Source organism: Telopea speciosissima, chromosome 7, assembly GCF_018873765.1.
Source record: "Telopea speciosissima isolate NSW1024214 ecotype Mountain lineage chromosome 7, Tspe_v1, whole genome shotgun sequence".
NCBI classification, from domain to species: Eukaryota; Viridiplantae; Streptophyta; class Magnoliopsida; order Proteales; family Proteaceae; genus Telopea; species Telopea speciosissima.
In genome coordinates this window covers 9,144,186-9,164,971 of record NC_057922.1, presented here as the reverse complement: position 1 = coordinate 9,164,971, position 20,786 = coordinate 9,144,186, and the positions used below count along the sequence as shown (strand labels likewise).

The following is a 20,786-nucleotide window of genomic DNA, read 5'->3' as shown; positions in this document are numbered from 1 at the left end:
TTTTTCTTTTTTAATACTCATGTAAGAGGCATTTGGTTAATGTCTCTTGAAATTTGACACATGGCCCCTCCAAACAGTTCTATATCCGTCCAGTGGTCAGAATTATCACATTAACCTTCCATGTAGTAAAATTTGGCCATGAGGAAAGAGAACATTTTGCGTTTAACCAAACTGAGAAAACCTAGCAGATTAGCTAACCATGGGAGTCGCACAATTACCGTGTGTACCAGTGGTCTGGTGAAGGCAATTCTGTAGGCAAACTTCTAGCTAAAAGCAGAACAAATAATAACCTTGCTATTACCAACAATTATTCAAAAAGAATAGTAAAGAAAAGACCCCATAAAAGGTTACAACCCAAAATGCAAAATTGAACTGCATCTCTGCTCCTCCCTCTAATGTTAGTAGTGAGAAATAGCATCAGAGCAAAACTCACATCTGAATAAGGTTCAGAGATACACATTTTTTATATTTCTTCTATCTACATTCTTATTGTTTAACTGCATAATTTAATAGAGATATAGGATGACTTACTATTGCACCCCACTCAATTTCGCCCAGTCAATAAACTGCATACCACCGTAAATATTATTGGCAAATCGCACACCAACAGTGAATGCCATTGAAAGAGGTGGGACCCTCTTTGCTAAAGGTGATGCTTCAACCAGGCTTTCCAATCCGTTTATAATCTGGTAGCGGGTGTTAGAAGAAACACCAAGAAAAATACCTGCGTGGTTAAAAAGAAACCAATTAGCAGAATAGAAGGATGGCAGTTAAAAACTCATCAAGGAACCACTATGTACCACACTTTTAAATTAGATAAAATCAACAAATACCAGGCTTTATAGCTTTCAGGTTAAGACAATATTGGGGCGTCAATGTGCTAAATAATGCATTCATCAGAGACAATGGTAAGCAAAATATTTGACATTTGTAACAACGATTTATATGCATTATGTCATCATAACCCAATAAGTATTTTGTTAAGGACAGACAGGTGGTTAACTCCATATCAGAATAGATGGATGGTTACATATATCAGAATTTGAACCTTTGCCAGTCAGTCCACAAATACAGAATCAGTTGCATGTCGATGGGTGGAGAGTAGAATTCATAGCCCAGACTTTCACGGTTTGGGTTTAATGGCCCTAGACCTAGACCTATATCACTCTGTATAGAAAAGAACAGAAATTTTGACAACTGACCCCAACCAGCTATCTGGTGGTCATGAAAATTAAAGAACTTGTTTCTTTTTAGTACTTTGTATGGTACATTACAAATGCATAGAATCTAGGTTATTGCAATAGTTTCTGTTGCATACATCCAAGTATGCCATGCGTCTTTTGTAATCAGCGCTGTAGCAAAACTCATCCCACAGTCCACTCAATTAAATTTCTTAAACTACTGGGGGAAAGAAGCCAAGTCATGCCTTGTGGACATAATGTAGAGCAATCAAGAAAACATTATGTTGCTGACATGGAGATATTGCAATCAACATAGTTGTCATGGTACCGCTGCGGTGGCCAGAAGCCCTTGAGACGATGCAAGGCCTTCACTGCCTATACCTATTCCAACAATGTTTGCCAATTCTGAGTATGTTTTCTTCTTCTTCCCAATTTTACCCCTCCCTTTTCTTTGAAATCCTCTTCTTTTCCCCTTCCTTCTCCTTTTGTTTCCTTTCTTCTACTTTTCTCCCCTTGGTCTGGACAGGGGGCCTTGAGACTTGAGGCAAGTAGTCGTCTAGGTTATCCAAGGTCACCTTGTACCCTAGACGAGCCTTGACAACCATGGCAATCAAACAAAGCAATGGATACAATTGTGAAAACTAGAGGCAAAGTTGTCAAAACATTGCGGTTGCTTAGGCATTTCAGCCTCTTCGGGAGTAACTGTTGATCAGTCAGTAATGCCTCTGCAAGGACTGGCCGACAGAAAACTTTTTTTTTTTTCAAATTAAGGGGTTATCTCACACATAGACAGGACTAAATCCCCTCTTTCCCCCCCCCCCCAGCCCCCACCCCCCACCCAAAAAAAAAGAAACACAATATTAGTACAAGTGTATAACAAAGAACTACATGCCAAAAGAAAAAGTGGGCAATAAAAACCATGTTTTAGTGGCACTATGCGCAGCATAAAAAATATACAAAATTTTAACAAAATAACAAAGTAAAAAGCCCCAGACATGTGTAACAAAGCCAAAGGACTCAATTGGTATGCTGTACTAGATCACGAGGGATTCCAAAGAGAACCTTGGTCAAGGTAACGCGGCAGGACATGGGAAATGTCATAACAGATACACTTTGTCAACAAAAACTGTTAGGCAAGCCTTCAGTAAGTAAATACAATAAGAGGCTTGATGTAACACACACAAAAAAAAATTAATAAGCCCAAACGAATGAATTTCTAATTTCAAATATCAGCTGAAACTAAAGGTAATTAGGACAGATAACATCAGATATAGTTAGGGGACCTTGTAGACAATAAGGTCCACATCAGCTAATTGACATCAACACACTTTCATAAGTTAAATAAGCATAAACAGAGACACTTGGGACCACGAAAGGTATTCTAGACATACCCCAGAGAACAGCACTTTTCACAAGAGGTGGCACCGGTATGTCCTCTTCTGATTTCTTTATGCTCCTGATTGCATAAACAGAGACACAGTAAGGAATCAAAACAAGGAAAGTAAATCAGAATATTATATAGGCTTCTATAAACAATAGTTTTCCATAAAAAGGGGAAACCGCAGTAGTTCAAGCTTCACCCAGAACTTGTAATTTTACACATTTATCCATGTATATGATGGGTTTTTAGAAGCCTTAAATGATTGAGTTCAGAAATCCAAAATAAACCAGAATTGCTGTAACAGGTTTAGAAACCAGATTTCACGAAAATTATAACAGAAGATCAGAAGGATCTGATCTAGCTGAAATTCAGGTCAAGTTCTCTATCTAGGTAGGGGAATATAACATTAAAGTTCTACCCAACCCAATCATCAGATTCTTCAGATCTGAAGATTCCTAGTTGAAGAAGGAATTCCCAAATCTGAGAATTGATGGTGAATATGGACAATCCAATCCAATTCAGGAATCAGATTTAACACAATAAAACAGAGATATTTATATACAGAAATCTGAAATCAAAAGTACAAACAGAACCTGAACTTGAAATCCAACTTGAATCAGGAAAACCAGAAAAGAAAACAATTTAAAGATGAAATTTTAGATCCATAAGACTGTTCAAAAAATTAACTGATTCGTATGTATGGAAGCAAAATTGAAATCCAACGGTTACATGTTAAGTTTCAGAGAATTCCCTGTTGGGGTAGGAATTCAAGAAGCAGAGGTGGGGAAAAGGATTTTTAGGCTGAAATTCGGGAAACAGCCTCTCCGTGAAGCGGGGGTAAGGCTGCGTACATTATGACCCTCCCCAGGCCATGCAGTGGTGGGAGCCTCATGCACTGGGTATGACCTTTTTTTTATGCTGATATCAAATTCAAAATCTTAGGAGAATATTAAACAGTAATGCAGCAACTCAGATTAACCATCAAGCATCTAATATTAAGCCAAAATGATGGTCTGTGGATTATAGAAAGTAAGCACCGACCTGCTGTTTGATGGAGGAGAGATATAGAAGAAGGATATGATATGTGCTTCGTAAACCCCACCTGAATCACTAACTTGGCATCCCACCAAGCCCACCTTGGCATCCCACAGCAAATAGATGTTCTGAATCTCACAGAAATAAAGGACCGAAAGCCAATTCCATTGATCAAATCTGTGTCCAGGGCTGTAACCCTTTAAAACATATATAAAAGACTCAAAACAGAAAACAAACTAAGCCTAAAACTCTTCGAGGCAATAGCTTACCTTGGTCTTTGTAGTTAGACTCAACTGACTAGAATACTATAAAATAATGAAGAAAACAACTTGAAACAAGGCTGGACTCATAGAAACCTAATTCAACCCAATTAGAACAACTTGAAATAAGTAACCTCTCTCTCTCTAGCCTACGAATGCTCTCCTCCCAAATATTCTCTGTCAACCCTATATTTCTCTTATTACGAATCAACTTCAGATCTGAATTGCAGATATGGATCTACATTGAAGCCTACAGCATATCTGTTTCTTCACTCCTCCAGTATTTGATATAATTATCTTCTCTTCTATTTCCTTTCTTTCTGATCTTTCCTAACCTCTCTCTGTTATTGAACACAATTCAGTCTTATTCTCGCTTTTATTCATTTTTTTCTCAGTTTAGTTCTACCCAGCAATTCTCCTTCAACAACTGTTCCCTGATTGATATTCAGATCTGGACCTTCTTCTATCTAGTTCTAGATCTGTTTTACTTCTTTTCCCTATTATGAAAATCTAATATCAGTGTTCATTACCTACACTAATCTTAATTTGAGATATATCAAGCGATTCAGCGATTCTCAAGCAGGCTGCTTAGTGTCTTTGCCTGCATCGATCCCACATTAACGTATTCTCATAAACAAACACAAGTGAATAGTATGATTTGTAAAAGACATATACACCAAATATTTTTTTAGAATATATTAGGTAGGATAATATACCGTTTTGCAGTCATTATCAAATTCGCAATGCCTTGTCCAATAATACCACAAGTAAACCCAACCGCTCCATACAACACACCCTGGATCGAGAACAGTTAATCAGCAATAGTTCATGAAAAAAAAAATCAACCATACAACAACTCATGAATTTGAAGTCAGAAAAGAGAAATTGAGAAATAACATTAGGCTAGTGAGAGTTTATTAAGTTCATCCTTTGGGTACTAAACAGTATTGCTAAAAGTTTAAGTTCCCTATTTGAAGTTATGTTCAAAAGGTTAACTAGTCCACTATTCAAGTTCAGACATACAACAAAGATGTATTACCTTATAGAAGTATGTTGCTATCCTTTGCTGTATTGTGAATCTGCATCCTGGTCTTTCAGCTTCAAACACACTGCATAAGTTAAAAAAAAATCAACGAGCTTCATCACAACTAGTTAAGGTTGCAAATGAGAAGAAGAAAGAGAATATGACTGATGAGTAAATGCCAACCTTATAAAAATAATCACAACTAGTCAAGGTTGCAAATGAAAAGAACAAAGAGAACATGACTGATGAGTACATGCCAACCTTATAAAAATATAAAAGCATAAGTTCTACGGATTTACTAATCCAATCCAAACTGAAAATGTAAATTAAAATTCTCTATTGGAGTCCAACAGGATGAATTCTTCTTTGCATGGAGTACTAACCTACTAGGCAGGGCTCCAGAAGCACGTTGCAAGTGGCCAAGTAAACCTTTTGATGCAGTTGGCTGCCCAAAACGAGCATAGGGGGCCAACATAGCAACTAAAGCAATGTCAACAACCACACCAACTAAAAGATCAGCAGCATACAGCTCAAATTCTGACCAGAAGTCCTTGCCCCTCTTTTGGACTTCCGCAAATGTAGCACAACATGAGTCAATGACAATCTGCACCATGAAAAATCACAAGTAACATATTTAAATCCAGAATATGGCAGCTCTAAGCACGTTAAGATTGGAGGTGCCTCCAGGCCGCACCCTAAATGTAGGACATCTTCCTCATGAGTGGAATTGTTTTTCAGTGTTAGCCACACTTCTCCAGTCACTACATGAAGACCCATCCAAATAGATGGTAACATCAAGTCACTAAAATCAATGACTTAATAGGCCTCAGCGAGTGGAAAATATTGCCCAACATTTGAATAGTGAGGATTAACACACAGGTGATCGTAGAGTAGGTTGATGCCACCAACAACAATTGTGATTGTACTTTTCCCCCCTCCTTCAAGTTGAAATGAACTTCATATAAGAGCTAAATCAAATAAACCTCAACAAACCTCTGTTCCAACTTTAAAAAGGAAAGATGGATCAGCAAGCATACGGTTGCGAAGCAATGAGCAGGATCTGATTGCAAAGCCTAAAGGCCAGAACGAACCCTACAATCAAATGAATAAAATCTCAATTGAACAGGGAAGTAGCGGAAATTGTGTATATGCACCAAGTTAATTGTACTAAAATTTTATTGTATCAACACAAATTATTAATATAAATGTACACACCTGCAAATCCAAGTATCTGTCAAGAAGAACTCTGCGAATTCCAACAGTCTTAGCTGCTTCTAACATGTCTGGAGGAAGACTAACACCACGAGCTTCAGCCTCTTTCATCACTTCCACAAATTTCACTACAGGCCCAAACTCCTTTTCTTCATGGTCATCCTCTTCATTACCACCACTGCCACCAGAGCCGCCACCACCACCACCTCCATGTCCTCCTGTTCCACCTCCAGATGGAATTTCTCCATTACCATCGCTACTGCTCAAAGAGTAAGTACCACCACCTCCATTGTCAGTGTGAGGAGAAAAGCTAGTTTGAAGAACCCTAGAATCCTTTGTTAGAGAACTAGCTGCATCTTGTTGCAAAACCGTAGCCCCAGGATCACCCGACTCCAGTTCACTCAGCGGCTGCAACATGCTTGTAACCATGAACCTATTTCGCTCTCTCCCCGAGAGATATACAATAGTCTTGCATTTTGATGAAATTGACAAAACCTCTGCCTTCGTAGAAGGCAGCAATCCACCATTATGCCTTCTCAAGCATCCAAATACCCTAGCATCAACTGTCCAACTTTTGTACGCTTGCTCCTTTGAATCGATCTCATTTGGAAAATTGGCCAAATGTGATAATCTGAAGCTTGAAGAACAAATTGCCATGTTCTTCACAAACCTTTCAGATTCTCAGAGTAAAAATATTCAGGCAAATCGACAAATTTCACAGAAGCCTGCAGAGCTATTGATGTGAGGTAGAAGAATGGAGATTGGAGTAGAAGTAATGTAGAAAGTGAGGGAGGGAATGATTCTCAGCTTCTCTCTCTCTCAATAATTAAAGTTACCAGCAGGTGGGGCTGGGGTGAAGGTATTGCCTATTGCTCAACACACAATTGTAGCTCCTCTGGGATAAAGAAGAAGGTTCCTACAACCAATACAAACAAGCTGGCTTAGCATACTAGAAATGTCAACAAGTCAACAAATGAAATATTGATTAATAGTAAAATTTAATTTTTCAACCCAAATCCCGTATATCTATCTTAGATTGTTAATATTTTTGGAACATCTTGAGTGATAGACTCAATATAACAGTAAAATCTTTCATATTTCCAAGCAAATCTGGCTTCTACCCACGGTATTATCATTCTATCAAAAATTTCCAACCTTTTTCATCTTAAAATACAATAGAAAAGCTGCATTCCAATATGATTGGAAAGTCCGTGAAAATCTCAGGCATGATGTACATTTTAGACTATCAGTTATTTGTGTTTAAGGAAATGCATGGACACCCTCATCTTCGTATCCATTGTGAGATGCTCGTGCACTTTGCATGGCTCTTTACGCTTAGAAGAGCCAAGTATTTTAAGTATCAGTTTACAAGGACGCATACACAACCCTTGATATGGACAGGTACTAATAGACATCCCAGATTGTCTAGCATTTATGCGAATCAAAATATAGGTATCAATCTACTTATAAATGTAAATATAAAAAAAATTTAAATACCAGAATTAAAAGAGAAATGAATAAGACATAAAGGAGGGGAAAAGCAAACCTAGAAATTAGATCAGTTTTGAGATTATTCCAACCTAATAAAGGTTAATTTTATAGCATCTTCTTTGTAGTGATCTGACCAACTTTGAGAGGAAATTAATAAAGCATTAGACTACACTGGAGCTAGGCCATGGGATCAAACCAGACATACATAATGTATCATTTTTTAAGGATGATTTAGTTGACAGGGGACTTTACTGGGACCGGAGGTTACCTTTATTAGATTTAGACAGTTAATCACAAGTTAGAATAATAAAAAAAAAATGGATTAAAGGATGTTTCAATTATCTGCTCAGCATTACCCTAACAAAAATTATTATGTGGACTAAATTATCAAGAAGCACCTACATAGTAAGTCTGGTCCCCATACTAAAAAATAAAACAATATCAAGATCAGGTCATGGACTGGCAATACCAGTTCAGGCTCTATCAATTATTTTGCTCAGGTCCAAGTGGAGTGGCATATTGAATCTTCACTGAGCTAAGGAAGACAGGCCCAAAATGAACAATGAAAAAGCTAATAGACAGCAGATTGTCATTTGGAGAGTGAGTTGCAGTGAATTGCCTAGAAGACCAAACCACATCAATTGAAGTGTACTAAATAGTCATCTGAGGCAGAATTAAATTGCTTATTTCTTGTCGATTGGGTGTAATGACTAAATAACAATGTGTTCTGAGATGTTCTTCCTGTGCAGTGTACAGCATATGATTACAGCAATGCAAAAAACAAAAACAAAAACAAAAAAAAAACTTCTTTTGCAGGAGAAATTTACCAGTCTATTCCTTTTTACCTTCACTTGAATTTGTTTCCCACATAACCATCAGATGAGACCATGCGGATGACAAGTTTAACTTCAAATAGAATTATAAAGCAAATGATGAGATTGTATAACACCATTTCTTCATCAAATTCAAGAGAATTTTCTGAAATGGGAACTAATGACAGTACCAATAGATAAAAGTGCAAGACTCACCGTCTTATTTTCCGTTGCCGGTGTTGAACGGTGGATTTTGGATCATCTCACGGTCCTCGCCTTTCGCCGTTCGTTTCTCTAATTGAGTTACACCTCAGGCCGATCAGAGATCCAGAGTCGGAGTTTGAAGGGTTAGGGCTCCGTGCATTGGAAAAAATGGGAGAATTGAAGAGAACATCTGACAGTGGGAGTGAGAATTAGAGTGACGGTTTAAGACTTTAAAGTGTGCTCCCTTTTTACATTTTTGGCCTTGATGTTGTCCACTTGTCATTATCGGGTAATTGACAAATAGGGTGAAATAGGGAAAAATGAATTAAAGCTTGATGAAATGGAACAACTTTTCAATTACCAAAAAGAAAAAAGAAATAGAACAACTTTGTTGTCACCACACAAGTGACATCTGATTTTGTAACTGTTCAATACTTTTGCCACTCAAATGCGGTTGAAATTTTTGTGTGAGAAGCCTCTCCATTCCAATGAAAGAAAAAAAAGGGGAGAGGAGAGGACTGTGGGATCCACTGGAGGATGGAAGCCCCAGTCTCTCTTTTCTATCAGTGGATATCTCTCACAGCTTAGATTTTTTTGACTAAATTTTCCTTCATTCATGGTGAATTAGAATCACGGCCTTTGATATGAAAAAAAATCCTCTAGAGTGCTCTAATTTGGAGGTGTACTGCAGTGTGGGCCTGAGAGTTCAACACGTGGAAGATGCGACATCCAACGTTACCAAGCTCGAGAAGATTGAAAAAAAAAAAGGCCTTGCATCGAGCTCACACCGTTGGATGAAGCTTCTTCCACGTGTTGAGTTCTCAGGGCCGCACTATAGAAGAATTTTAATCCCCTTTGAAATGGTCAAATTATCAAAGAAGTGGATAGTTTGGACTTCCTCAAGAGAGGGTGGAAGAGTAATGATAATTCATTGTTCTACCCAAACGAAGGAAAACTTCCACCTAGATTTTTTACTCAACTATCAATTAGGGGACCGGACCATTAGCGGTGAAGTCAAAGAGTTGAGTTATGTACAGAGGACTTTTTTTATGTAATTTTCTTATTGACACCTCTTAAGGTGTCAAACAATTTATAACTTTATTTTTTTACCCTTTTAATATGATACACAATTTTTTATAATGAGGGTAATTTTGTTATTTCACATGTGTCACTTTCAAATTATTTTTAAAAATCTTTTTACACCCTTGTCAAAGGACTTTTAAGAATGGCAATGGGTTTTACCAAAAAAAAAAAAAAAAAGAATAAGACAATAGACAATTAAAGAAGGTGTCATGTACTAAATACACCTATAGAGGTGTTATTCAAACACTTCATTTTTTACTAGTATTCTTGCACATAAGTAGTTTGAAAGACATTAATAACTCTTCTTGCCTTCTTGGTGATGTGGTGGCATTATTGAGATATTCTAAATGGGTAGTTATGTCATAAAAATTGTGAAATTTTTGCCCATCACAAGACAGATTTGAACTGCCATTTTCCTGGTTTACTTTTGGAAAATGATCCTCTCCAATTTCCTATTGTGCAGTGCACTAGATCGGGGTAGAGATGTCGACATGTGGCAACTTAGACATCCAACGGTGCCGAACTCAACAAAAATAAATAAATAAATAAAGAAAAGTTAATGAGCTCAGACTGTTGGATGTTCGAATTGTCACATGTCGAAATCTCTACCCCAAACTGTCGCACTGCACAGTTTAGGGAATTGGAAAGCTCAACATATGTTGCACATTATAACAACTTTTGATAATGACATAACTGTAAGTCACTTTCAAGTTATTTTAAAAAACCCTTTGATAATAACAAATACTCTCTTTAGTCTTTTTAACCACAAAACATGGTGGATCACGCTTTGTGAAACAATGGGGACCCCAACTGTTTTGAATTCCTTTTCATAGGTGAGGAGGTGCGCCCATATATTCTTAATTTCCCCATAATCCGAACATTTATTTTTTATTTTACATTAAAATGATTAATCAAGGTGCCAAGTATTTTACACACTGTAAAATGAATATAATACAATGCAATATTGTGGAACAGCCAAAAAAAAAAAATTTCTTTTTATAGGCCTATTGACATGTTTTTAAGAGGCATGTTTCCCTTCACCCATGGCAAAAGAATAATTTCTAATTCCTTTGCCACGGGCATCAGAAGAGGGGTATCATAATTCTCAACTACTCCAAGAACACGCATGAATTTCGAAATCAGTGTTAGAAAGAACAGAATCAGGATCAGGATCCAGATCGATCCCAGCAAATTCAAATCCAATTTTGGATCAGAATCAGTCTACATCGGTCACGAATCAGCCAAAATATGACCCAACCCTAGAAAAGGAGAAAGAAACGAAGTAAACAAAAGAGGGGGAGGAGGGAACTAGTCGACTACCAATATAAAGTTGAAGGGGAAAAAAAACTATGTAAACAGTGAAAGTAGATACAGCGGAACCCAACCTATCCAACCGAAACCCACCAGTTGCACGACAACATGTGTAGAGACACCCATCACATGGGCCAATTTTCACATGCCACAACTACAAAGCTCCCCAAAAGAATAGGTAAAAAGGGACACAGCTACACAGTAAGTGCTTGCTTAAGACAATTCATCTTTTAATCATCATCTCCTCTCTCTCCCTACCACTTTTCCCCTCTCCAAAATACAGACTTTCTGCTTCGTGACAAGAGTAGAACGTCAGGAATCCGGCCCAACTATGGACGATTGATCCTCTATACTGTTAACTGCCACTTCAGAGTCTTGTATGCCCAGTTTGGCTTCACCATTAACTGGAAGCTTGGTCTTCGGTGACAATTTCTTAACCTCATCCGCCGTGTAAATAAAGATCTTCCTAACCATGCTACAGAACTCGCTGCAAAAACAGAAGGAAATGGAATATTATAAAACCATTCATCAAGGTAATATCATAACACCAGTCTGTTTAGACTATGAATCAGAACTACTCCAGAAATGAAGGCTCAAAGCATCGGAGCTTTAACCATCGAGGCAATAAAAATCATAAAACTGATCCTATCAGTCAATCAATGATGTATGGACCAAGCCCCAAAAATCAATCAATTTATCTTGATCAATCAAACTGTCCTCAACGGAAGCACACATGCACCATTATGCTATGCAGCTCCAATTAATGGGTGAGTTCAATCCAGGCAGAATAACTCAATCAAGGTCAGCCCAAATACTTTGGTACATCTCTTCTGTCGTTCCCCTCTTATCTTTGGTAGGGGGTGGGACTATGCACTTTTTAGTCAAAAGCAATCACATCTTCCATCTTACTCCAATAGAAGTTATTTCCAGCCTTACTCTTGTCCAACACAAACTCATATCAAATCTTTTCCTTGCTCAGAGAAACTAGCAAATAGTTGCTAGGGTTGAAGGGACTTTTTCAGAAGAAAATTAGGCTTGCAGGTCACAAAAAAATGAGGTCAAACTTTGTTTTTTGCTACAAATACTGGTTGGATTTTCAGAACCAAACTAAAACTCCTCCCCCCCCCCCCCCGGCGACTTGGTCAGAACTTGAATTTTGGTAAAAAAAAAGAACGCTAACTGAACAAGTTGTATAAACTTCAGAACTAGGAACTCAATGTTTTATGAATTCAATGGTGGGTCTGTAACTGGTAACTACGCACTTATTTCCTCATTGACTTAATGACAACATTCCCTTAAGTATAACAGGGACTACAGATTTATCCTTATAAGGTTGCCCCATCCCCCATCTAAATGTTACCTATATGAGAGAAAGAAGGTTTGTTGGAAGTGAAGGAGAAATTGGTCTAAAAAAGGAAGGGGAAAAAAAACAGAAAGCAATATGTGAGTTAGATAGGGTCAGGCGAACTTAACTGCCATGGATCATCCCCAACCATCATCATGTCATCCTCATCATCCGTGTAGATAATCTGCCATTTCTTTGTGGGTCCGGATAGTTCTCCTTCAATGTTAAACATTTCCTCAAGTTTCCACAGCAGGTCATCATAGCAGTAAAATTGTGTTAAGTCAACAGCCCTTCCAACAGCCATTCCTTGCATGTGAACCTGGAGAAAAATCATATCATTTTTGTTTTGAAACTAATGGATCCACTAGGAAAACAAAAGCAAAAGCTAAATTTAAATAGGAATTTCCATCTTACACCTAAATGGTGCAGGTCAAGATGTGAGCCTTCAAATGAGCACATGCACAAAAATATTAACATATGGACGCATGTATTTTTCAAAAATCAACAAAGAATTCTACGGAAATGTAAAACACCACTGTGGAAAAATACATTCCCTTCATTTTCTAAAAGAAAAAACAGTAACAGGGCCAGATAAGGCAGCTCACAGAACATTTATTAGGCTAAATTAGATGTTCATTTCTGTCAAATACATGAATTTGCCCTATTACAGCAATCGTCTAGTCAATGTGCAATCTCCAGCGCTTCAGTTCTGAAAGAATTTTACCAACTAGAGAAACAGAAGCACTAGTTTGCGGTGCTATGCCTTTCTTACATATGTTAAAATGCCATTACTCATGGGAAAATACCAACATGTACAAGTTTTTTTTTGTGGGTGTGTGATCAACCTAGAAAAGGCTTCAAGAGTGGGCTTCCAACACAACCCCTTAGGCTATGTTTGGATGCCAAGAAAAGAAAAGAAAAAACATAATGAGACAAAAATGTTTTTTAATGCAATGAGTGATTTATGGTTTTTTTCTCTCCTCAAATTCAAAACTTTTTCTTTTTTTCTTTTCTTGACATCCAAATGTAGTCTTAGAGAAGCCTACCTGTGCCAAGGCAGATCAGGTAAGCCAAAATTGTGGACATATAAGGCCCAGGATCCCTGCTCACATGTCAAGTTCCAACACTAACAGAATAGACTACATGGCAAAATGAAGATTTAAAATCCATCAAAAAGCTAATACTTTGTCTTGTCATTAACTCATTGTTATGTCTTCCAATTCATAGTCCAGTCACAACCAAACTTTTCTTTGAGAAAGTGCCTAGAATACTGTTGAATTAGAAAATGGGTGCATGGTTAACCTACCTTGGTACAACTCCGAGTTTGCCTGCTTTGTGTTTCTTGGGGAGTTCTCAAGCATGATTTCTCAGGTTCACTGCTCACTGCAGGTATATCAGAACGATTGATATTTGATGGCTGAGATTGCTGATCAGAGTCTGCATCCAGGGATGGAGCTGCTCGATCCTCTGCCACTCCACCATACAAAGTTACCACCGGTGAAGTCTCCTCCAAAGTGGGGTTGCCAACTAACTGGATCCCAAACAGCCGGTAACCACTACTACTTTCTGGTCGCTTTTCTCCAGATTCTCTATTAGCAATTGCAGTTAAAGACTCACTTGGAGTTTCTGCACGGTTAGGCCAGTACATCGGATTGCTGGAAACTGCAGCTTGAGAATTAATTCCACTGAATCCAAGAGAGTCTGCCTTCGTAACTGAGGAAACGTGGGAGGCAGAATTGGGAGATGGATACTGGTCACGCCCATTTTGTAATCCGGAATATGAGAAAGTCGAGGGATGCTCAACATTGGGTTTCCACATACCTGATTGGATAAAGAAAGATTGCTTTCTTATTAGTATCAACATGAAAAGGAAAGAAAGCACTGACAAGGTACCAGGAACTAAAATCCACACCAAATACTGAAATGTCTGGAGTTGGTGAAGGTAAAACTGGAGGCCGTGCACGTTTGTTCCTATGCACTGGTTGGGAGTTTGAAGGAGCAGCTGCCACCAGTGGCTCCAATTCCCATGGTGAAACTCTATCTGGCCGTGGAATTGATGATGGTTCGTCCCATTGAACCTAGACACCAATATGATATCAGTCAGAGTTCCAAGACAAATAAAGTATCTCGAATAAGAACATAGAAGAAGGAAAAAGGAAAAGATGCCAAGACACCAATGGTTTCAGAATAGAGGCTCAGAATTCAATTCATCACCTCAACACAAACAAGAAAATTGAGGTGACCTACACCAAAGCCTTCGGTGTTTGAACAGTTTCAAGTTAGTCCTGGGCACCCTTTCCCAAGCTCTTAATGTGCTTGGATTTTCATGACAAAGATCCCTGGAGGTCAACTCTCCAGTTGGGGCTTAAAGCCACATTAAAAACTGAAACAGCAATGAGAACATTGCAAAATCAAAGGTTGTGTGACCAAATCCTTCACATCCTACAGTCTAAGGGGATCTTAAAGGCCCATAGAAGGCTACTTATAACAACATTTTATATACAGAAAAAGACTTGGAAGTCTTCGTGTCCTTGAATTAATTTGCACAGGTCAGTACCAAGTAAAATCTCCAGGTCAATACCAAGCAAAATCTCCAGCAGACCATACCTTCAACGATCGCCACTCAGAATCTGCCCACCGTGAAGCTGCAGCCTCTCCAACACCAACAATAGTACCACTGTACCTGTATAATTATAAAAGCAAGCAAGCTTGTCAGTAGATATCTTCCAGAACTTCCAAGGCATATCAAAATAATTAGCCAATCACACAATATACCTTCTTTCAGGAGCTTCCTCACCCTCAAATCTCATTTTAAACCTCATCCCAACAGATAACTTGTGATTCCGTGCTTCAAGGTACTTGTTAACACTAACGATAAACTCCGAGCGGCTAGTCCTGAAGTGAAATAGGGCAGAATCAGCAAATGCTTATTTTTTTGCCAATTAACAACAGTAACTAGAAATTAGGACGATTAAACAAATGGTTGGAAAATCAAAAGGACCTAATACAACTTGATGGCAGTTTGCTAGTTTCACATTCCTCCAACTATCAATATTCACAAATCTGAGCAAGTCATAGACTAAGAAATTTGTTATTTCAATTAGTATGTCATCAAGAATGCCTTGGAGAAATCGAGAAATTAGAGCGGCCCACTAATTCAAAAAATTGTATCTTAATTCACATATTATAAACAGAAAATCTCATGAAAGGACCAGACTATTTCAGAAAAACTGTCTGATGAGAAAAATGAAATTTTCAACAAAATATAAGTTTCTAATGAGAAACTGCAGGCTCGTCATTATAATATGGGGTTATCAACAAGAAATAAAGTTTCTCCTGAGGAATTGAAGGCTTGTCATCAAGACAAAGCCAGTGATGTCATAATACAGGACATTGAAGAGCCAACTAAACTTCTTCAAAATCAGGGAGTTTCTTACTGACTCATGAGACTCGAAATCAGTACTTAAAATTCAACTTCTCAGTTACTACAAGTTTCTGAACATCAATGAGGAAAGAAATGGACAAAAGAAATAAAAATCATAATAACGATAAAGACATACAACTTTCAACTTTGATGAATAGAGGAAAGAGGTTAACGAGAAGAGCTATCAAACCTTGGTTTATAGAAAACAGAGAAGAGGGTTCCAGTTGCTATGGCATGAGATGCCGTAGCAAGCACCCCCAGATGCATGCTGTGACTGGAAATAACAGATGATGGCATATTATTCAGCTGCCTCATGAGTCTCCTTACTCCAACACGCAGCTCTCCATTTTCACCTCTGTTAAATGTTAAAATGCAGCAGTTATGTCAAATAAACATAAACAAACTAAAAGTGCTCAATCAAATACTTGATGCAAGACGCAACTTACCTAAGGAATATAAATGCATCGCCAGCTACCAGTCTTTTGGAACTGACAAAGACACTCCACCCAGTTGTGAGTAAGTGACGCCGAGGTTGCCCTGAAAGCAATTGCCTTTATACATCATAACCTGATCTTCAATGAAAAAGTTCCTCAGTCAAAAGAAACTAACCTCGGAAAATGTGACGAAAATGCCATTCATTTCCATGCAGATCTGTGGCAACCAATTCTTGCCAAGGTGGATGCTGGGACATATCCTGAACAGTGAAGAGCACAAGAGGGGTAAGAATGGAATGACACACACTGAACAATCCAAAATAAAGCTAATTTTAATTGAAAGCTCACCAATGGTGGCAGGCAATCATCAGCATGCCTTCTAAGAACAGAGAATCCCCCATGGGTGCTTGTGTCAGAAGCAGTAAGCGTCTTGCAAAATGAATGAACTGTATACATTGGAGGTTCTGGAAGTGGAGGATCAGGACTGGTAACCTCACTTTGCTACCCTCAATGTAGGAGGAGAATAACAAAAGAAAACATAAAACAGAACACCATCAATTACAGTTAGATTCTCCTAAACAAACGCATTAACAGGTAGACGTTCAAACCAAAATTTCAGTACTAGTGATGTACCAAGAACATGGCATCTAAGATATAAACATAGATATGGGTGTCAATGCACCAGGATACAGGTAATATCTCTTCTCTTAAAAAAAAGAGCAGAAAAGAGATAGGAGACTGGGGTTCGGGAGGAAAGAGAGGCTAACTTGTAAAAAAAGGGCGTACCCAGTGCACAAGACTCCCACCACTGCGGGGTCTGGAGGAGGGTCATAATGTACGCAGCCTTACCCTTGCTCTCACAAAGAGGCTGTTTCCAGACTCGAACCCAAGAACACTTGGTCACAATGGCGCAACCTTTACCATTGCACCAAGGCCCAAGAGGCTGCCTTGTAAGTCACCTCAAATCCAAGTCCTTAATACACAGAATACTAGCATTCACATTAAAGGGATACTAGGAAAACTCACATCTAGTTCAGGGAGCAGAGTGATCTGTGCATAAACTTCATCAGTTTCTGGTTCTGCCTACACTTCCAAAGAAAGAGCCTGAGTGCAGTGAAAAAGAAAACCACCCTTATTCTTGTGAGAATCAAGAAAATGATCTGGAATTGCTCACCCTGAGCTGCACATGAACAACTTTGCAAAGAATTTTAGAAGGAAGGTTGAAAGATGGCATCTTCTGGTCCAGACTTTGATGTGTTGATGCCTCAAGCTATATCAGATAAAACAGAGGCAAACAAAATAAATAAGAACAATGTGCAATCAGTGCATCCCTCCCTAATGCAACTATACAAGAGAGGCATAACATGTTTTCAACTGAGCTGAGACATCGTTAAATATTACATGAGTAAAACCTGGAAAGCAGAAAACTTTTATATCGCAAAGTTCAATTGAATATCCATTTTTTAACTACTTCATGGACCAGATACAAAATTGAGATTAAGAGGTAGAGTTTAGGAAAATAAAGGCAAAAATATTAAAAGCGCTTTCCTCTGGACATAAAAGATGACATGATAAGGGTTTTTGCAATCATGAATTATGACATAATAATCACAGTCCAACCAGGTTGCTTTCCGATTTCATTAAGGAGTTTGCTTTTAGAATCATATTGACTAGTTCATTCTAATAAAGGGAGGTAATGGTTGCAGATTGAACCCAAATGAAATTCCCAAGCCCTTCTTTCCTTTTCTTATTTTTATTTTTTTAACACTAGAGAATGAAGTTCAAGCCACCTGTTCCATATGTCCTTGGGGGAAATAGTAAACTCGCTCCCCTTCACGCGGAACGGTGACCAAAGGACCAGCACAGGCATGCCAGAGTTCCTTGTACAAAGTATCACCAGAGGCCCCTATAAAAACACACAACCAAAAGATAAATTAGAGAGAGAGAGAGTAAAAAAAGGCATTGAAATACAGAAATCATGTTTGAGCACCATATGCTTCATACTAGTACAGGGCATTATATTTTAAGAATTGTGGGTTTTTCAAGAATATGCAATCTCAAGACAACAACAACAACAACATCCTAGCCTTATCCCTATTTATGGGGTTTGCTACATGGGTCCTAGAAGAGACAATAGAGTAAAAAAAGGAAGTAGGGGGGGAGGGGGCATACAACATCAACACAAACTCTAGGGCATCGACCCTTCTTAGCTATGAACCGCTTCTTAATTGTCCAACATCCTGCTCAAGGTCTCGAAGTGGAGTGTAATACTAAAAAACAACGTCACATCATCAAAGTCCAACTAAATGGGGTCGACCGCATGGATCTTTGATCTCCAAACAGCTCTATTTGAGGTCATACTACGAACAAGGCCTAAGCTAAGCATGTCTTTCTTCCACCACTTCTCCTAAGGTTATCTTAGGCCTGCCCCTGGTTTTTTTGGTTCCCTCAATCAAGATCATGTCACTCTTCCAGACTGGGGCACCTGAAGGCCTCCGTTGAACATGGCCATACCACCTCAAACGACTCGCTCTAAGTTTATCATTAATCGGAGCTACTAAAAATCCAGCTCTAATATGATCATTCCTTACTTTATTCTTCCTAGTTTTTAGACTCATCCATCTCAACTCTAATATGCAATCTCAAGCAAAAATAAAAATAGAAAAGAGAAGCAAATTCTAGTTAATGTAGTTAATTTAAGGGATCTCTCTCTCTCTCTCTCGTGATACAATCGCTCTCCTCCCTGATCTGTAATAACGGACCATTGTCCGCCCCCTGATTGGTGGGCTCCTGAGCCACCAACATCGAGAACCCTCTCCCTTTAAGTAAATAAATAAAGCATTTTGTTACCTACATTGCTAAAACCCAGTGTAAAGGATGAAAATAGAACTTAAAGCAAAATCAAAGAACAAAATTAAAACAAAAGAAGAAAAATAATTTCCGTTCCCTCATGGTCACAAGTAATCACTGTATACCCTTCTGAGGGTATTAAAGCAATTTATCTTCCCCCCATGAACAGAAACTAAAGTTACTGCGACCGATTCATATATCCAACAGAATTTTAATTTTTCAGCTCCCGGACTTCTCATCTTACAAACCAGAGACCCTAGGCGAATAAACAATATTTTGATTGAAAACAAAAGGCTGACCTGAGTGGAGTCTTCCGGAGGAATGATTTAATGAAGCCATTGCCATGAAAACCCCAATAGAAGATCCTCACAAGCAGCCGATCTACAACAGTCTCCCAGAAAAACAGACACGAAATAGGTGATCCTGTTCAATCCGACAGTACAGAAGGTCTCCGAACCAAATCGCCACATCAATCTCTCCAACTACCCCATTCCTGTATTGGGAGAGAATTTTTCACACATACATACCACATGGAGAAACTTTTGTTGAATGGAATTTGACCGCGAGCTTTAATCTTCTCACCAACCATACAGGTTCGATGCTCAGAAGGCCCACATCTCTCCAGATGTTTACCCTCCAACCCCTGGGCCTCTTTAATCAAACCGTAATAAAGCGTGAAGTTCGATATTATTGCAATCTCAAAATAACTGGTTTTGGAGATGCTTAAAGACGAATGGGGGAGCCTTATTTAAATCAGGTGTGGCTGAAATCGCTCATTAAACAGTACAAATGACTTCGTGTCAGTCTGTTACGCTTTAACCCCAGAGAAATCCTTTAAACTCCGGCATTAAATGCACAAAGCTGTTAGATCTTCAACTCCGATCAAGTGAAAATTAAACTGATGCTTCAAGAACCAGATCTGCTAGAACTTCCAATCCTTTAGCTTGAACACCGTTAAGCTTCTGCCAGAAAAAAGGGAGTGGAATCAGAACTTAAAAAGGGGTGGGGGGGAGGAACGGAATCCGATCATATGATGCAGACACAAGCTTTTCAGACTCCAAATATTCTGAACTCGCGACAATTTACTAGATTATTGATAATAAATAAAAAAAAACCGACAAATAGGGAGGCACAGAAACAATAAATACAAGAGGCTATGCAAGAACCAAAATTCTGTCTAACTTGGAATGAACCAACGAAGTAAGATGCTTGATCCGTCTAGCGTTTCTTCTCCGCCGCCAGCTTTGCTGTAGAGCCCAGCAGGTATTTCACAAAGAGAAAGAGAGAGTGCACAATTAATACGATACCGAACAGTAAGGAGTAAGGACAGGTGGAACGAGACGAGACGAGACGAAGAGAACCAAACAAGGAAGAAAGATTTAAGGAAAGTCATCAACCAAGACTCCAAGTCCACCATCCCCTCGAAGTCGCAGCGAAAATGAAAGGAAGGAGATTAATAGATACTATTGAAGCCGTAATTTCTTACCTATTTTTCCACGTATAGGAACCACAGGTCCGCAGGAAACGTGTCAGGATCTGCTGGAATATGCTGGAGACTCGTTGATTCTACTCAACAAGCTCAAAAATCCGCCAATTCTGTCCAAAACAAGCTCGATCGACACGGCGTTCCGAATTTGTCGAATCTAGAACAAAAACAAGCTCGATCGCCTCAAAAATCTGAAATTTAGTACGGTTCACGAAGAAGTTACTTTGTGTTCCACAGAGAATCGATTCGATCC

General features: G+C 38.6%; 2 protein-coding genes across 2 annotated transcripts; both read right to left on the bottom strand.

The window, feature by feature from the left end:
* Nucleotides 1-264: 264 nt before the first annotated feature.
* On the bottom strand, nt 265-7,036 carry LOC122667157 (protein RETICULATA, chloroplastic-like). Its single transcript, XM_043863374.1, has 7 exons — nt 6,097-7,036; nt 5,875-5,973; nt 5,265-5,485; nt 4,897-4,966; nt 4,574-4,653; nt 2,573-2,637; nt 265-724 (listed from the first exon to the last, which is right to left on the bottom strand). The coding sequence occupies exons 1-7, from the start codon at nt 6,748-6,750 to the stop codon at nt 531-533; spliced, it is 1,383 nt and encodes a 460-aa protein (XP_043719309.1). The 5' UTR covers nt 6,751-7,036; the 3' UTR covers nt 265-530.
* Nucleotides 7,037-11,255: 4,219 nt separating this feature from the next.
* On the bottom strand, nt 11,256-20,042 carry LOC122667156 (auxin response factor 1-like). The gene is made up of 14 exons (XM_043863373.1): nt 19,347-20,042; nt 17,988-18,103; nt 17,372-17,467; nt 17,224-17,280; nt 16,546-16,698; nt 16,373-16,457; nt 16,210-16,300; nt 15,954-16,118; nt 15,115-15,234; nt 14,947-15,022; nt 14,252-14,417; nt 13,646-14,160; nt 12,468-12,658; nt 11,256-11,481 (listed from the first exon to the last, which is right to left on the bottom strand). Exons 1-14 carry the CDS (start codon nt 19,390-19,392, stop codon nt 11,307-11,309), a joined length of 2,052 nt encoding a protein of 683 aa, XP_043719308.1. The 5' UTR covers nt 19,393-20,042; the 3' UTR covers nt 11,256-11,306.
* Nucleotides 20,043-20,786: the final 744 nt, after the last annotated feature.